Here is an 18,599-nt window from a genome sequence, read left to right on the forward strand (position 1 = left end):
GTCACATGTGAGTAGACGTGCTAAAAGCCGTTCGTGGCAGGTCATATACGCGGACTGGAAGACGTGACAGCCGCTCCCGCGGGTGACATAAGCGCTCAGATATTCCAGCCCCGACACAGTGCCACCATGAAACACTAACGGCGTGTCATCTGGGCACTCACGAGGATCAACTAGCAACCATAAAGAGCCGCATGCGCACTCCCACAAGTAAACTTCAGCCATCATGGATGTATCGCGGGTCATTTCTGGCTCCCGCAGATCACGAGAGAGTTCCATAGCGGGTTGATTCTCGCCATTCCGCGTCCGTAAACAACTTTTGCGGGTTACTACCAGGGCTCGTCACGCTTCCGCATAGATGAAATTCACTACCACCATCATAGGCGACTGAAGAAGCGATCTGGATGTCTTTCTTCTGATGAATGAAGGTGTTTTCTTGATGTATGAGTTAACTCTTTATATCTCTCGATATATATATATATACATACACATATGCAGATGCGTAAGCAAAGCACATGTTGTGTGCAATGATGGTACACTTTTTAAAAGAGGAAGGAATTATTTCCAATTTTTCATAACAGCCCCTCATCCGCCTATGTGATTAAAACTTTATTAACAAGTTTATTATTACAAGTTCAATGCTCCTAACATTATTTAGCAGCAATGAACTGGGGGACTATCGTGGTATACCACCACTACATTATCGCGATGGAAGACATCCGAATCTTAGGTCGGGAGCCTAATAATATCCCACATGGCCACGCGCCAAACATAAAGGTCGGGAGCCTAATAATATCCCAAACGGCCACGCGCCAAACATAAAGGTCGGGAGCCTAATAATATCTCAAACGGCCACGCGCCAAACATAAAGGTCGGGAGCCTAATAATATCCCACATGGCCACGCGCCAACGTAGGTTGGGCACACCTCATAATTTGCCCGAGGATGGGAACCTTGTAATACATCCACTTTTAGTCGATATGTTTTTGCAGGCTCGGCTACGAGTCGCACAAGCACCTATGACATTATTATTATTATCTGGCTGTTTGTGCCTCCATTATTATTTTGAAGACAAGCCGGGATAGTCATCCTGCGTAGAAGAGGCCCTTGTGGGCCAGTCATTATCATCATATTATAGCTCATAAGCCGCAACTCGCGCATGCTTCATTATTTTATAGCTCGTAAGTCGCCTCGCGCGCAAGCTTCATTATTTTTATAGCTCGTAAGCTGCCTCGCGCGCAAGTTGCATTACATTATTATCGAGATGCGCACTCTATCTTTTATCAGGCCCCGCGCCACTATTGTTATGATGCGTGCTATATCTTATTCATGCCAGTGCACCATTATTATCATAAGGATCACAACATGTCACCATAATGGAGAAAACCTCTCAAAACTCAAAGACAATAAAGACAAGGCCGAAGAAAGGGGAAAAAACCGCCTCATATCCTAACACACCTTATGAAGTCCAGCGCTCCACCTAAACGCTTGCACGCCTAGGAGCAACACTGGACTTGGGGGGCTTGTAGGGGTATGGTACTAAACCCGGCTTACGACCTTAATTTATTATGTCTGGCTTATTTTATTATATGGACTAATACAATATTATTGGGCTGAGAGGGTTTTGTGGAGGTAACCCTAACTGGGCTAGGCCCATTAGGGTACCATGATGGTGGCCATGAGGCTCCCTATATAAGGAGGTCTCCACCTCCTTATTAAGGGTTGTTGTTCTCAATAAGAGCCACCACCATAACCATTTTTGTGTCTGTAAACACGAGATCCTCGAGATTTCTTAGCAGTCACCTCCACACCCCCAAAAACCATTGCAGATCTCAAGCTACCAGAGAAGAAAATCGAGTCGTGGTTCGTTCATCTCGAAGACCGGGGAACATCGTCATGGATCAGGTCAGATTCATTTCATGTTTCTTCAAGAATAAACCGAAAACTAACCAAATAAAATAATTTACTTTTATAATAGTCGTTTTATGATGGTTAACCATATACCATCATTTTCACCTTTTCAGTTTATATATAATTTATATTCTTAGTGTTTTTTTAATTTATACATTTAACATCTTTTCTGTTATAAAATGGCAAGGGAGTATGATTATATCATATTTCATTTTTATAACATTTATTGAACAATATTTTTTTATGTTTAGATTAACTTGATTGTTAACTAGGGTCTATGGTCACGACTGAAGGTTTTTTCAATGCTTAAAATGATCTTTTTGTTCTTTCATGTTTTGATACATGTTGGTGGAGTATCCATTTTCATTTTAACATCAAAATTCTACATTTATCTTGATTTAAACCCACAACTTTCATTCTTGTTTTAACTATCTTTTTCTGAAAGAGAGAATAAATTATAGAATTTCTTTTTATTAAGATCTCAATACACTCTCTTTAATTCTACGTAATCTAAAATTCTATAGTTTGAAACCTCATTGCTTAGTTGAGAGAAATAGACAAACGTCATCAGACGAGACTAACACTGCGTTCTCGAGTTTTTAATTAAAAGAAAGGAAAGTATAAGATTGAATATGATGGGAGAAGAAAAGAAAGTACATGCATATAATGCATTCTCAAGTTTAATGAAAAATGAAAGAAAGAGGAAGAAAAGAAATGGTTAATTACATTCTTTAGATTAAATGAAAGGAAATGAAAAGTAAAAAATGTGTAGTTTTACAAATATATCATTTTTAAAACAATTATTAGATGTAGATTGAAGGGTAAAGTGATAATCTTAAATATTTATCCTTTCCTTTCTTTCCAAATCATGCCAAATTGGCAAGAAAACTTTGGGACTTAAAACTAGGGGTGCAAACGAGTCGAGCTGCTCGCGAGCTACTCGGGATCGGCTCGTTAAAAAGCTCGAACGAGCCGAGCTTAATCGAGCCTGAGCTCAAGCCTAAAAGTAAGCTCGTTTAATAAACGAGCCCGAGCCCGAGCTTCACCTATCGAGCTCGAGCCGGCTCGCGAGCCTAAATGAGCCTGCCATTTATATAATTTTTTAAATTATATATTTAATAATTATTAAATATATAATTATTTGTAGTTTCTATTTTTTAAAATAGAAACTACAAATAATTATAAATTAATATAATTAATATACATATGTTAATATATATTTAAAAAAAAATTGGGGTAGAGCAGCTTGTTGCCCGTCTACCTGCTATTTTGATGTAATATCTATTTTTTAAAATTGAATTCTAATAGGTATTTATTTTTTTTTTCAATTTCAAAAAAAATAATTATTAATTAATATATATATTGTTAATATATATTTTTATAAAAAATAAATAAAAATAACTAAATAATATATATATTATTTTATACAGAAAATTATAATAGAAAATAATATATAAAAATAATTATATTATTTCAAAAATAACAAATAAATGGTAAACGAACCGAGCCCAAGCTTGAAAATCTACTCACGAGCCGAGCTCGAGCTTTGGAAATAGAGCTCGAAACGAGCCGAGCTCGAGCTCTGTGTAAGTTAAACGAGCCGAGCTCGAGCCTGGCCGAGCTCGGGCTCAGCTCGGCTCGTTTGCACCCCTACTTAAAACACCCAAGCTTTCCTATCATTTCCTATCATTTCTTTTATAAAAAAAAATTCAATAATGAAGATTCAAACTAAAATCTTATCATTTCCTTTCTTATCCCATGGAAAAAAACTCAAGAATACAATATAGAAATATAATTTGACTATAATGAAAGCTAAATAAAAGATAAACTTTAATAATAATAATAATAATAATAATATTTTTATTGTAGTATCAATTTATCTAAAGATCAAGTTTCAAAAGAGTTTGCAAGGTTTGTTGACTTTTTTTTATAAAATCTTTCCATAAACCTTAAAATTCAAGTTTTTCCCTTTGATGTCACTATTTCTCAGTGCTCATATTCTAACAACCCACTTTAAGATATCCGGGTCGGATCGTTTGACATAATAAAAGACAATGTTAATTATATATGATTTCATTGGAATAATTAGGGATGCTCACGGTCCGATTTAATGGTTTTTAAATTAAACCGTGAACCAATCGTTACTAACAGTTTTATTATTAAAAGCAAACCAAATCATTGAAATTTAAAAAAGAACCAAGCCGAAATGTTACTAACAGTTTGGTTTCACGGTTTGGCTTTATTGGGTTTTCTTTTCAAAATGCAAAATATATATAGATATAAAAGAATAAGTTAAAAATATGTGTAAGAAGCTAACTAAAAACTTGAGTTGCAGAATAATTGGGCAAGCAGATGCATAAGAAAAATATAATCCAAATGAAAACAATATTCAGGAGTGAGAATTAGATACAAATATGTAATGAATTGAAATGAAGTTTTCAATTACAGTGAAAAAGAAGAGAAAAGAGATACAAAATAATAATTCTTTTTTATTCTTTTTCTCAAACAAAGATTATAATATATATGAAAACAACGAAATAAAAATAGAAAAGATAAACAATATGGAAACATAATTTGACTACAATGAAAACTAAATAAAAAATAACTTTAATAATAATATTAATAATAATAATAATATTTTTATTATAGGATCGTATCAAATTATCTAAAGATCAAGTTTCAAAAGAGTTTGCAAGGTTTGTTGACTTTTTTTTTTATAAAATCTTTCCATAAACCTTAAAATTCAAGTTTTAACAAAGAAAACTATAATTAATAGGCTAAACTAACTAAAAGATTAAGCTTTTCTTTTAAACAAAATCATCTAATTTATAATTTAACATAAACAAATATAATTTAACATCAAATTTCATAAAAGAGTGTACTGCGATTTTCGTCTATGTGGTTTGTCTATATATGCAGTTTTAATCCAATAGTTTCAAATTTGCGATTTTCTTCTCTGTTGTTTCATTTCACTGGCACTTAAACCCGATCTCACTAACCCCGTTAAGTCTGACTGTTAAACGCATCAGCGTGCCCCGTCACGTGAGCGGCAATTTTGTCCCTTTTTTTCACAAATACAACTCAGCCTCTCACGTTCTCACGTGAGGGGCTTGCGAACTAGGGCTTGAGGTTTATTTGGGAAGAAAAGGGACAAAACAGCCCCTCACGTGAACGACCAGACTTAACGGAGTTAGTGTGATCATGTTTAATTGCAAGTAAAATGAAACCACATGGACGGAAATCACAAATTTAAAACTATTGAACTAAAATCAAATATTTAGACAAATCATAGAGAAGAAACCGCAGTTTACTCTTCATAAAAACACATCTTTGTTCAAAGTTTCATTCATGAAAAACAACCAACTCACTCCAATCACCGTTGGTACGCCTAATCGAGTGGTCAAACCTCTCAAAAATCAGAAAGATAAAAACAAAGGTCGTAGGTCCTGGTTGCTTTAACTTTGTTCTTTGTATTTAGAACCTAAATTAAACAATAGAGGGAATTGGGTTATTAAATAACAAAATGGGCTTCCTTTTAAAAAAGAAAAATAATAATTGGCTTTCTACGAGTTATTAAATAACAAAATGGGCTTCCTTTTAAAAAAGAAAAATAATAATTGGCTTTCTACGAGTTAAGACTAAATGTGTCAATTATATTGGGTTGACATGTTAAAATCTTTTGGATTGATGTGTTGAGATTCTTTAACCTTAACCCAACTCATATATTTATTCGTGTCATGTCAACCAATTTAAATTCGTGTCGTATTTCGTGTTCATTTTACGTTCATTTATGAATATGAATCATACCTAGTCCATTTTATGTTCATTTACGAATATGAATAATACTTAGTCGCTTAATAATAACCTAGACAATCAATTACACTTATTCATATAAACCATTTTTTAATAATTTTGTGATAGAGCTAATTGTTTTTTGTGTATTTATCTCTCATTCCCCATTAACAAGCTTATGTTCACATATTTTGTTCAAGATAAGAACAAACGAATAGAATTTATAAGTAAATAGACGGTTAAGACTAATAAACTAAAAATATTGAAAGTGAAGAGTGGATAAAAATATTTTAAAAAGTAATTAGTTTAATTTTTAAAAGTTAATGGATATATGAAAAATTATAAATCAAAGTATTTAACTTTAAAATTTAACATTTTTTATCTCTAAAATCAAAAGAGTAACTTAACTAAAATTTTTAAACAAGTTAGCAGGTCAACCCACTTTTTAATGGGTCGGGTTCGGGTTGAGTCAATTTTAGACGAATCGGGTTCAGGTTGACATCTTTAAGAAAACAGGTCGTACCAGCCGATTCAAAACCTATACTTTTTTGTATCGGGTTTTGGGTCGTTTCAGGAATTGACAACCCTATAGAAGACTAATGGTTTAATTGGTTAAACTTTTAACAATAAAAAAAATTGTTTAATAAAAGTTTCATGGGCAATGGGTCAAAAAAACCATTTTTTTTAAACTAATCGATTCAATCATTAAAAAAGATTTAGGGGGGTGTTTGGTAGAGGGAATTGAGGGGTGAGAAATGGAATTGGAAAGAATTCTCTTGTTTGTTTATGAAAGAAAGAGGTGAGAAATGGAAATAAACCATTCTCTGATTTTGATTCTCTAAAAAAAACGGAGAATTGGATTTCTCGACGTTCATTTCTCCCATTTTCCTCCTTTTCCTTTCAAACTCTTTCTCCCATTTGTCCCATGTCTGATGCCTACTGCAACGACTGCAAGCGCAACACGGAGGTCGTCTTCGACCACTCCGTGGCGACACCGTCTGCTCCGAGTGCGGACTCGTTCTCGAGTCCCACTCAATCGATGAAACCTCCGAGTGGCGTACCTTCGCCAACGAGTCTAGCGATAACGATCCCGTCCGTGTCGGAGGTCCGACGAACATCCTCCTCAACGACGGTGGTCTCTCCACCGTGATTTCCAAACCTAACGGCGTTACCAGCGATTTCCTGTCGTCGTCGTTGGGCCGGTGGCAGAACCGTGGATCTAATCCCGATCGGTCTTTGATTCTGGCGTTTAAGACCATCGCCACTATGTCTGATCGGTGAGAAGTGTTTGTATGTATGACAATTGTTGATGATTTAATTATTGGAGTTGCTAGGTTTTGGTTGAATAGATGTATATGGTGAATTGGTGATTTACTGATTGTGATCGTATGTTTGATCGGTGAAAAGTTTTCGTATGTTAATGGAAATTATTGTGATTAGGGTTTTTGTGTGTAGATGTATGGAGATTATGATGATTTGGGGTTTCATTTTGTTTGTAGACGATATTGTTGATTTGTAGAAAGTAGGATTCTGAATTTGCTGGTAAAGCTACTGCAAGTTGCATTGGATTGATTGCACATGCTAATGTATCATCTTGCTAGGGTTTAACAAAACTTGAACTTGCTTCACATGACTTTGAAAACAGAGTATGGCTTTTTTTTTAATATGGAGATTGGAAAGCATAAATTGTATTGTGAGATGTTATTACGTTATTTGGTGTCCTTATTAATTTTATTTTGTTAGTGACCTGTTACAAGTAGTGTGCTATAACTATTGAGCTTACGAGTGTGTTCTAAAACTATAGCTGTATATATGGTGAGTGGTTTTAAAGTTTGAAGACCCATTCATTTATCAACGACTGTAGTTTATAGAACATGAGCTGTATCAATGACTACTAGTAAGTTTTACATCATAAAACAATGTACAAATGACCGTCAATATTTTTTTAAGGTAATTATTTTTTTAGTGTTTATAGTAGATAGACCTTGTCTGCACTGCCTATTTCCCAAGTGATCAATGATCATAGCTTGGTTTTGTTATAGTTTCCTATACTGATTTGTTAATAACTTAATATTAGAAAGTAGTATTCTGAATTTGCTGGTAAACATGCTGCAATACACATTGGATTGAATGCACATACTAATGTGTCAATCCCAAAACTTGAACTCTTTATACATGACCTTAAAAACAGAGTATGAGTATTTGATTATGGAGATTGAAAAGCATAAATTGTATTGTGATATGCTCTTACCTTAGTTGTCCTATTTTCTATGATTTTTTGAATGATTCACTGCAAATGTTGTGGCATAACCTAGAACAAATGAGTTCACGAGTGTGTTGTACAACTATGGCTGTAAATGTGGTGCTTTGTTAGATTAAAAGTAAAGAATCTAAATCTGGTGTGTGGTTTTAAAGTTTGAAGATCCATCCAATTAGCATTGACCTGTAGTAACTACTGCTAGTAAGTTTTTACTTCACAAAACAATCTATAAATGATGGTTATAATATTTTTTTAAAGTAATTATTTTTTTTGGTGTTTAATTTCTATAATAGACAAGACCTTGTCAGCTTGATGCATTGTCTAATTTCTAAGTGATCGTAAGTTGGTTTTATTATAGTTGTCTATACTGATTTGATAAGAGGTTCCTGTTAGAACTAGTTGCAAAATTCCTGTTGAGTGGGTTCTCAACAGTTTTGTATATTATTAAATTGTTAGTGATGAGTTGTAGGTGTTGAAGTGAGAGACATTCATAAGATTTTCAAGAATCATTATCTAATTTTTTTCACTTATGCATTTACATACACTTTAGACAATTTGAAACCATTTCACCAGCTTCCTTTTTACTCATATCTGTTAATTTAACTCAGTGTAAATCAAGTATAACCCATTTCAACTGCTTTCGTTTAAATGTATATGCAACTTTGTTTTTTGCAGGAGAAGCCCGATATCTATTGCTGCAGCTATTATTTACATAGTCACTCAACTTTCTGATGAGAAGAAGCCCCTAAAAGGTAACAGACATCTGATCACATTTTTATAAACAAATACAAATAGGGCACGTTCGTGATTGTTCGTTTATGAAAATGAACGTGGTTGCGTTCGTTAATAGTATTACGTAAATGTTTGAAATGTAAGGAGAGAAACATTGAGAGTGCAATCAAAGTTACTAATTTCAGAGTGCAATCAAAGTTGTTTATTAAACGATAAAATAAATTATGATTGTGAGTACTATAAAAAGGAAAATTATCTGTTGTGACTATTCTAACAATACACCTTTTATAAACAAATTTAACACACTAATCATATATAGAAACATTTGAAAAGTTTGGACACAAGCGTGTTTCTGATTAATTCAATTTGGCTAGTTTCACAAAAGTTACTCTTTTTGACCCGTAACTGAACCAGCACAACCGACCAATTTTGCCACCTCTAGTTAGAGCTGTTCGTAAAAGCTCGGGGCTTGCTTGAGGTTTGCTCGGAAAATGCTTTTTTGTAAGCGAGCCTATCCGAGTCTATTTGTACTTGTAGTTACATGAATTATGATTTTTAATTGTATAATTATGCATTTGTACGTAGACATGGCAGATTCAAATATAGTGAGAGGCGTTACTCGGAGCAAGCATACCTGGACAAATGATGAAGATGCAAAGCTAATTGATGCATTAATGGAGATACATGCATCCGGAAAGTATGCTGGTGCTGACGTTCTTTTCTTGCGTTGACAATAGAAGAGAAAATTGATATGGTCGAGTTGTATACCGATGGTTCAATGGGATAGTTGTGTATGGTTTAAGTATGTTTTTTATATGTATCTTTTTATATGTTTTTTATTTTTTAATAAATATTTGTTATGAAAAAAATACTTGTGCTAATGATAAAGTTGATATAATTCTCTGTTTATTTCCTATGTACCAAACAAGAGAAATGATTCTCAGCTATATTTCTCTACTGAAATCTCTGTACTACCAAACAGAACAGTCAATTCTCATTCTCCAGACCAATTCCCTTTCTCTGCAATTCCATTTCTCTATTCCATTTCTCTACAATTCCATTCTCTGTACCAAACACCCCCTTAAGTTCGTTGTTCTATGCAAAACGTAAAAATGTAAGATATCGGTTGAACCCGATACCACATATGTATGTTCGCTTCAGAATGCTATTGAACTAAAAGCATCTTGGCGATTGAAACGGAACAAATGAAACCAACATATTTATTTTATTTTAATCGAATAAATCACACATATATATATATATATATATATATATATATTTCTTTTTCTATTTTCTTAAAAAAGAACAATTTGTGAATGAGTAAAATCAATTCTCTTTAGGTTATTAATGAATCTTCACTCTTGAGATTATGATACTTAAAATATTCTCGATATGTATATTCTATTTTTACGTATTCACGAGTTGTGCTGTTTAATATTCTACTTTTTTTACTATGTGTTTTAAAAATTTTATGTCAAATTTAATATATTTGTATTATGTCAAAATTTAAACATTTAATTGGCTGTCATAGTTTATACATAAATACTATAGACAACAAAATTAGCACGTAAAATTAGATTTAAAGTATTAACACATACAAAACAATTAATAATTTTTTTTCCGGATAAAAGGGTGTGTTCATGTCAACTCGCAAATACACATTTTATGTATATGACATGTTTAACACTTTAACCACAAATTAATTAAATAACTTGTGAAGCAAGTAATTTTTTTATAAAGAGTGAGAATAATTATTTTTCCTGCATTTTCTAATTACGATAACTTCTATTGTAATGGAAGACCTCAAACAAAAAACCATAATTACTGTTTACAATTTTTTTTATAAGAACATGACAATATATTTCATTTAAAGACATAAGGATAAGAGCAGAAATGATTTATTGTAACATACGTTGTTCATATGTAGGTCGCAAATGCAGTAGATCACGTACACATGGGTGCAGATGCCCTAACGACCGCTAAGAGCTTACAAAGGAGATCACGAAAGCGTATGATGATCGGTATCACTTTGCTCCTCGTGATAGCTATCGTGATCATTCTCTCGATACTTAAGCCATGGAAGAAGAACTGATCTATAATCAACAGCTTGGATGAAGTATAGCTTTTACACGGATAAAATAATACCTCAAATTCAATTTCAGTATCTAGATAAGTTTCCCAACTTGGTTATTTTTGAACATTTTGTAGAGTTATTTTCTTGAGTATAATGTTCTTTTTGTATTTATCATAAGACACGCTATTAAGTTTTTGTAGTACGTACATGCGCTAGCAAAATATTATAAATTGTTTGAACAAAGCATATAAACATTAAAGTAAAATAACACACGTGCTGTTTCTATTAATTATATTTCGTGAGAGTAAATTTGTTTGGAGGCTAGCTCCGTTGATAGTCATAGCTATATAAGGTCCACATGAAGCTTGATCTTAGTCATGTTGAATCTTCAAATACGACGGCATAACAATTTCTTCTAGGTTAACAAAGCAAGCCATGGCGACAACATTATCAGATCATGTTATACTTACAATAATATATAATGTGGGTCGAGAATGCATGCGAATAAGATAAGTAATCTAGCACATATATACAAGAAGCATGCACTTTAAAAGTTAAAACAAATTATAAACGACTAGCGCTAGCAGATCACACATGAAGACGTACAGTGCAACTTGCATACTTAATTTAACATGATAAAGACTAAATCGAAGATAAAATCAAGCAATTAATTTCCATTTCTGGATGACAATTTCAGATTACATAACTTTAGTTAGTGAAAAAAGAGCAAACTCCTTACGACTTTTCAAATAAAGATATGCTTTATGTTTTAGTTTAGCTTAATTGACACAACACGCAGATGTTAAAACGTAAAGAAAGTACAAGGCATATGTGTTTGGAGGAAAATTAATCTACCTATATAATATAATAAAAGAATAGATTTTTAAGCAACCAATTCTTCTTATTTTAATCAAATCTTTTTAAGTTGTATATGGCATTTTGACATATCTTTTATTTTTTCATTTTCATTAAAATATTTTTTTATCAAATATTATTAAATTATCACATGACATTTTGGCATTTTTTTATTTTTTCCTTTTCATTAAAATACTTTACATCAAATATCTTTAAATTGTCACATGAAATTTTGACATTTTTTTTATTTTTTCCTTTTTATTAAAATACTTTTAATCAAATTTCTTTAAATTGCCACATGACATTTTGACATTTTTTTTTTATTTTTTTTCATTAAAATTAAAATTGAATTCACATATAGCGGGTTCCGTATACAACCAGATTATGTCAAATGCAATTCCATTTCCATCCTTTATGCTTAAACCTAACAATATTATGTATTCCTCAACCATAATTCTATAATAATTATACCCGAATTCAAAGTATAAATGTGATTAGCCTATACATATTCAATTAACGATCGTCGTTTGCTTTTGCATTCGTCTTTTACATTAGAAATATAAGGTTTTTTTTATTTCTTCTTTTTACACATGTGTCAATCGATATTCATCAACATGGGTATCAATTTATCGAATGCAACACAAAATTAAAACATTCATAGGAGATTCGTGGTAAAAACATGGGTTTCGATAAATTAGTTATTTCCTTTTGATTATTTGATAAATCCAATTTATGAAATGAAACTTCTCAAATATTATAACTTTGGTTTGAAATTAAAAAGTTCCATTCGTATTTTTATATAACTTTTTACAACATGGCCTAAATATATTTAGTCTCCATGAAATCTTATCGATAGAAAATTGTAAAGTGTTGTAACGTTTGTTAACTATAACAAAACACTAATGTCTATTACGTGTATGCTATTGGTAATTTTAAGATATTAACAAAAATGTTTGTAATTGTTTATATTATAATTTTTATCGTTTTTGTTTTATTATTACCTTGTGTACTACATGTGTTTTTGTTTTGTTTTTTTTAATTATATATTTTTTACTAACCCGTGTATCACACGGGATCTAACCTAGTCTATAATATATATATATAAACGAAACCATAAAAATCCTACGTGTCGTGATGTGGTCGCTTCCCCTTTTTTTGGTCACCAGATTTGCTTGATTTTTAAATGGAGGTACCTCACGCATTTGACCCAGATTCACAGACATGGGTCTCATCAAACCCAGATATTTCTTAAACGGGTTATAGCATCCAGTGGCGGCCCAACCATTTAGGTGGCCTAAAGCGAAGAGAAAATTAGGGACCTTTTGCATTGTCTTTGTTTGATTAGTAACTTCAAAATTATTCAGATCCATTAACAAAATTTGATCCTTAGGTATACAACACGATCTAAATTTTATTTTTTCATGTCAAACTACAAAATATAAGTAATTTGTTAGTAAAAGTCCCAGCTTGTTTTGTTCCATAATTTTGATCTAAAAATATCTTAATTAATACATGATTATGTAAGTAACAAAAAAAGATCCCATTACAATGCAAATGCTAGAAAAAATTTACACACATAACACAAACAACAAAAGGAAAAAAAAAACGCATATGACATGGGAAAAAATAAAAGATAACCACCATAAGAAACAAAATAATTAATCTCAAATCAGTAATGAAACTTGAAAGCAGGAGTTGAAAATTGAAAGTAATTAAATTAGATATATTTTTGAGTTTAAAGGGGGCATTCGCACTGCCAACTAAATGCAAAATGAAAAAAAAAAATGAGATGCTCCCAGGTTTTGAGCTTGGGCATTCACGATTAAAACTGAGTACTCTTACCGCTCATAACAGCAAGGGGATATGTTATATGATGTAAACTTCAAATAATATACGTTATCTATATAATTTTGTTTTTTTTAAACAAGGCCTTAATAATTTAGGGCCTAAAGCCCTAACTTTACTTGATTACACTATAGGGCTGGCCCTGATAACATCTCATTAAATTTAAACTAATCTCATCAAATATTTGATATAGAAATCCTATAAAGTAGGGATATATTAAAAATTAATCTCGGATATATTTAAAAAAAAGATATATATTATTTATAAATAAAAAACCAATTTTATAGTAAAAAAAATAAACTGGTTTTGGGTCTCATCAAACCCATATAGCTTTTAAATCGGGTTATAACATTTCACTTATTTGTGAAACAATTTATTATCAAACCATAAATGTATTATTAACTTTCATACAATAAAAAAAATAAAAATTCAAAAAATAAATAAATATTAAAAACAAATAATATAAAACAACCCACCTACTACTAAAAAATAGAACTATCATAAAATGTAAAACTAAATTGTTTTGAAAAATAAAACATACAATATTTTATAAGAAAAATATTAAAACTGACTATAAAATATAACAAGTTTTATCTATAGCCTAAAAAACATCTATGTATAATTAATTAATACTGTTAAATGTTAAAACATAAAGTTTGTTTATATATATATATATCAGAGAGAGAAAGTTATGAAATGTAATGTTTATAAAAATAAAAAATATAATTGGGATTTCACCAATCATCCAGTGATATCAACAAACGAAAATCTAAAAACTATGCAATTGTATTTGGGATATGAGCATTCCGTCGATGTTGTATCGGTAATTACAAACAATTTAGTCATTGAAGCTGTTAAATAAGAATTCCACAAATTCTTGAGAAAATCATTTTTCTCTTGAACTCTACAGACATACAGCATGTTTACAAATGTTATAACATTTTCTTGTGATAACTACTATTTATTAATGTATTATTAGAAATGAAGTTGAAATAAAAATTAGAAGTCCATTCCAAATATAATCGAAAGATTTGTGCCCCATCCCCCTCTTCCGTTGAAGCCTGCCTGTCCATTCCAAAAGGTGGGGCCATATTGCTCAAGGGTGCCTTGAAAGGCGTGCTTTGCTTGCACCCACGGTCTTATCACAATATCAACAGGATAAGTGCCACCTATTGTCTATTGCTCCTTTTATCAACATATACGTGATCACGACCTAAATATCATATCATATAATGCTGACTGGCCATCTTGTTTTCTCGTATCCACCCCCCCCCCCCCCAAATCCCTCCCTCGTCATTAGCGGCCGTGAGTGGACCCGTGGGACTCCATAACGCCTTCGTTTGTTGCAGGTCGTGTGCATGATCAACGTGGTTGTGCTACCCGGACTAGCGCCCCCTCTCAAGGACCACAGACACTTAGTATTAGGTTCATTATGACACCGGCATTAGATTACGGTTAAGCTCGTTAATTAAGGTGACGACAATACACCACAAAAATAAAGTAACAGACGGTCACGATAGCATCGGCACACGTAAAATTTATAGATTTATTATGGAACCAACACTTAACCAAAAAAACAAAAACAAAATAGTAAACTCCATAATAATAATGACACTCGTATTAGTTTATGATACAAAAAATAACATATTTAAAACAACGTTTATTCAGTTAGTAAACACACGAGCGTTGTGGTGGTGAGTTGACGCTTCGATCGACATCGGTTAGGTTTATTCATGGTCCAGAACAAACACAAATTTCGTTAAATTATTTAAAACAAAAAAGCTTGCCTAAAACTTAAACGACATCGATTCGATACAAATTCAATCAATTTCAACTAAGTTTGTTATGAATTCAGAACTAAACTCAAATAATTACGTCAAATTTACATATTTAAAAAAAAATATTTAAAACAAAACTGAATAAAAAAAAAGAAAAAAGTTTATGACAACAAACATCCATATTAATCTTTTATATAATGGCAACACGATTATTGTATCTTGAAAATAACCACAAGTCCATAACTCTACAACTTAATAGTTTATATTTGAAGTTATATGAAAGTACTTAAGATAATAAACCAAACATATATAAAACATTCGTGTTCAATCACCAGCCAATGCTCAGCCTAAACAAAAACACCCCGACCTTATTCACCACTTAAAACGTACATAACATAATTAAACCAAAGAACAAAATATTCAAACTTGATTTGCTGATATTCTGGTACGTGTAGATATCACATAACCAACAGGTTTCTACATCCTCGATTTCGCGATCACAACACTGCCGTCTCCCATGTCGGTCGACCCAGTCCTCATCCACGTCTCCTTGAACTGCTCCTCGGTAACTCCTGCACTCACAAAATGAATCTTATATATATGTCACGAAGAGTGTATTAAAAGCTACAAATGAATGCATTTAGTATTGAATTATAATTATTACCTTTGCCCATAGCAGCAGTTGAAGTTATGCCTCCTTGAACGGTCCTTAGCACCCTATCATAATAATTAGCACCGGACCATTTTTGATGAGCCAATGTGTCCACCCCATTATTCCTCTCCTCTCTTTGAATCCGCTCCACGTAAGCCAACATCCCTCTCGCCGCGAAATCTTTCGCGAAGGTGTCAATAACCAACGCGTCAGCGTGGAAACCCGCGAGCGTTATGAACTGCCAAACGTATCCCAGCTTGGCTATTTTCGGGATAAAGTCCATCATTTGGCGGTCACTCATCCCCGAGGCGTCCCAGTTGAAAGAAGGGGAGAGGTTGTAAGCTAACATGGTTTCGGGTTTCATGGTCTTGACCCCTTGAGCAAATTTGGTGCACTCGACCATATCTGGGCTCGCGGTCTCCATCCATATGACATCCGCGTGGTTAGCAAAAGCCGAACCCCGGACAATCGCGGCTTCTACTGACCCTTTGAAGCGGTAGAAACCTTCTCTAGTTCTTGGCAAGTCCCAGTCCCAGAAAAAGTTGGTTAACCCGAGTCTTGTCACGATTTCTCTAGCGTCCTCGTTCGACAAACACTTCTCGTAGCTCGAGTGATTCATCCATTCGTTTAACTTTCTTCTCTTTTCGGTTTCTGAAGCGTTCATTGCTCCGATAGCATCCGCAACAGCGTCTGAAAATGTTTTCAGATGTGCCATGGATAGCCAGTTGTCTTCCAGGGCTTGAAGCTCGGGCCCACTTTTACCCGCAGCCATAGCCTCAGACAACAGTGTGGCCAACCCTTTACCTTTAAGTTTAGGGTTGGTCACACCAAGAATGAACTGGTGGTCACGCGTATCGATGTTGGATTGGATCAGGGTGGCACCCACAGCATCGGTACGAGCGACCAACACAGTTTCAGTTCCCATTATGTCAAACTGTAGACGTGCGGCTACAAGCCGGTTGATATGTTCGCTAACGGCTACCAAAACTTTTCCAGCCATGTGACCGCATTTCTTGGTCACGGACGACTGGTCCTCTATGTGGACCCCGGCCGCACCACGTTCCACAAAAAGCTTACAAAGCTTCACAGTCGCGGTGGCACCACCGAATCCAGTGTCACCGTCAGCTATGATTGGCTTTAAGTAGTCGATGTAAGGGGTCCGGGCCCGCTCCTCCTGACTCATGCTCATTCGGGCCTCCCTTTGTTTGCGGTCGTGGTACTGTTGGGCAAAAAACAAGTGCTCGACTTTATTGGGAACCGTGTCATATGGATAGTCAGCAAGGTCCGGGCCCGGCTCGTTTGTTGATGTATGGGTGGATGAGCACTGCCACCCTGACACATAAATGGTGTCGAGGTGCTTAGCCATCATGGTGACCTGGACAGGGTCCAGTGCACCAAAGGTACGCGAAGACGTGCCATTGGCTTGATGGGCCTTGAGGGTTCGCCAGAGCTTCTTGGCTAGCTCATTTGAGCCATATGATTGGTGGAGGTTGCCACGAAGAGACACCACGTCACGGGCGGAGTATGGGCGGCGCGCGTTTCTAAACCGCTCTGAGTTCCACCATGCTTGCACCTCTGCTACCTCTGCTTGAAATCTTCCTTCCTCTTCCAAAATCTGTTCATTTAATTATTATGATTATAAGTTCTTTAAGATAAAACATACACACGTGGCAATTTCCAACACGACATGAACGGTTAAACGTATACAAAGAATATAATAAGCTTCTGAGACGCTATGTCTAACTAATTTAATAAACATAGTCATACTCAGTTGACACGTTTAACACGGTCGATTAAACAAGTCAACCTGTCAACATGTTTAATCAAACCGATTTAACTATCGACTGACTCATTTAATACGTCTAGACAAATAAGTTATGTTAAGCTTGGTTATTATAATCTTTTTTCACTAATTGTAAACCATAGCCTTATTCTCCATAAATTATTGATACTTTTCAACGTATAATTAATTTAAACAGATATATGCATATAGCCATTCGTTATACTTACATACATATACATATACATATACATATACATATACATATACATATACATATACATATACATATACATATACATATACATATACATATACATATACATATACATATACATATACATATACATATACATAGAGGGAGGAGGAGATACCATTGAAGGAACGGAGAAAGATGCAGCCATGGGTAGAACTAGGAATATGCTATTCTATATATAAAATGATATACAAATACAAGTATGAAAATGGGTCTCCCAAAACCAGCAATTTATAGACTTTATGCAGGAATGGGTGGGAGATGAAGATGAGGTCACGACAATTTTGGATAAGATTGAAAATAACTTCTTCTAGGATACCGTATCGAAACAAAGACCAAATGCAATAATTTTATTTCGTTTTAAATTATTGTTTATGCATGTTTTCACTTATTTGTTATAAAACTATTTTGGATTTTCATTTTATTGATGTAAACTATGACCCCATTGATCGATATCTATACCGACAATTTAACAAGTGATGCTTCTAATTTATTTTTTCGTTAACAAGGGTAATCTGCAATCCCAATCAAATATCTTCAAAGATTACACCTGATTTTCCTTACTAATATATGTTTTCCCAACTTCTGTTATAATCATCCATGCATGTGAATTAAGTTAAGTTACTCAAGCGTAAATCGATGGTGATAATAATGCGATTGAGATGCTG

At 33.6% G+C, this 18,599-nt stretch overlaps 1 protein-coding gene across 1 annotated transcript; it reads right to left on the bottom strand.

Moving 5' to 3' along the window:
- Positions 1 to 15,442: 15,442 nt before the first annotated feature.
- LOC143596277 (isocitrate lyase-like) lies at positions 15,443 to 18,135 on the bottom strand. The gene is made up of 3 exons (XM_077075093.1): positions 18,050 to 18,135; positions 15,908 to 17,510; positions 15,443 to 15,815 (listed from the first exon to the last, which is right to left on the bottom strand). The coding sequence occupies exons 1-3, from the start codon at positions 18,077 to 18,079 to the stop codon at positions 15,721 to 15,723; spliced, it is 1,728 nt and encodes a 575-aa protein (XP_076931208.1). The 5' UTR covers positions 18,080 to 18,135; the 3' UTR covers positions 15,443 to 15,720.
- Positions 18,136 to 18,599: the final 464 nt, after the last annotated feature.

The sequence above is a fragment of the Bidens hawaiensis genome, unplaced genomic scaffold, assembly GCF_021521415.1.
Source record: "Bidens hawaiensis isolate Kalapana, Puna unplaced genomic scaffold, B.hawaiensis_p1.1 tig00046197_1, whole genome shotgun sequence".
NCBI lineage: Eukaryota > Viridiplantae > Streptophyta > Magnoliopsida > Asterales > Asteraceae > Bidens > Bidens hawaiensis.

What these genes read in the sequence shown, in the direction of transcription:
- LOC143596277 (XM_077075093.1), bottom strand. Translation starts at nt 18,079, where the DNA reads ATGGCTGCATCTTTCTCCGTTCCTTCAATG. An exon ending in CTTTCTCCGTTCCTTCAATG is followed by an intron (nt 17,511 to 18,049) that starts GTATCTCCTCCT and finishes TTAAATGAACAG; the next exon opens with ATTTTGGAAGAGGAAGGAAG. An exon ending in AACTGCTGCTATGGGCAAAG is followed by an intron (nt 15,816 to 15,907) that starts GTAATAATTATA and finishes TTGTGAGTGCAG; the next exon opens with GAGTTACCGAGGAGCAGTTC.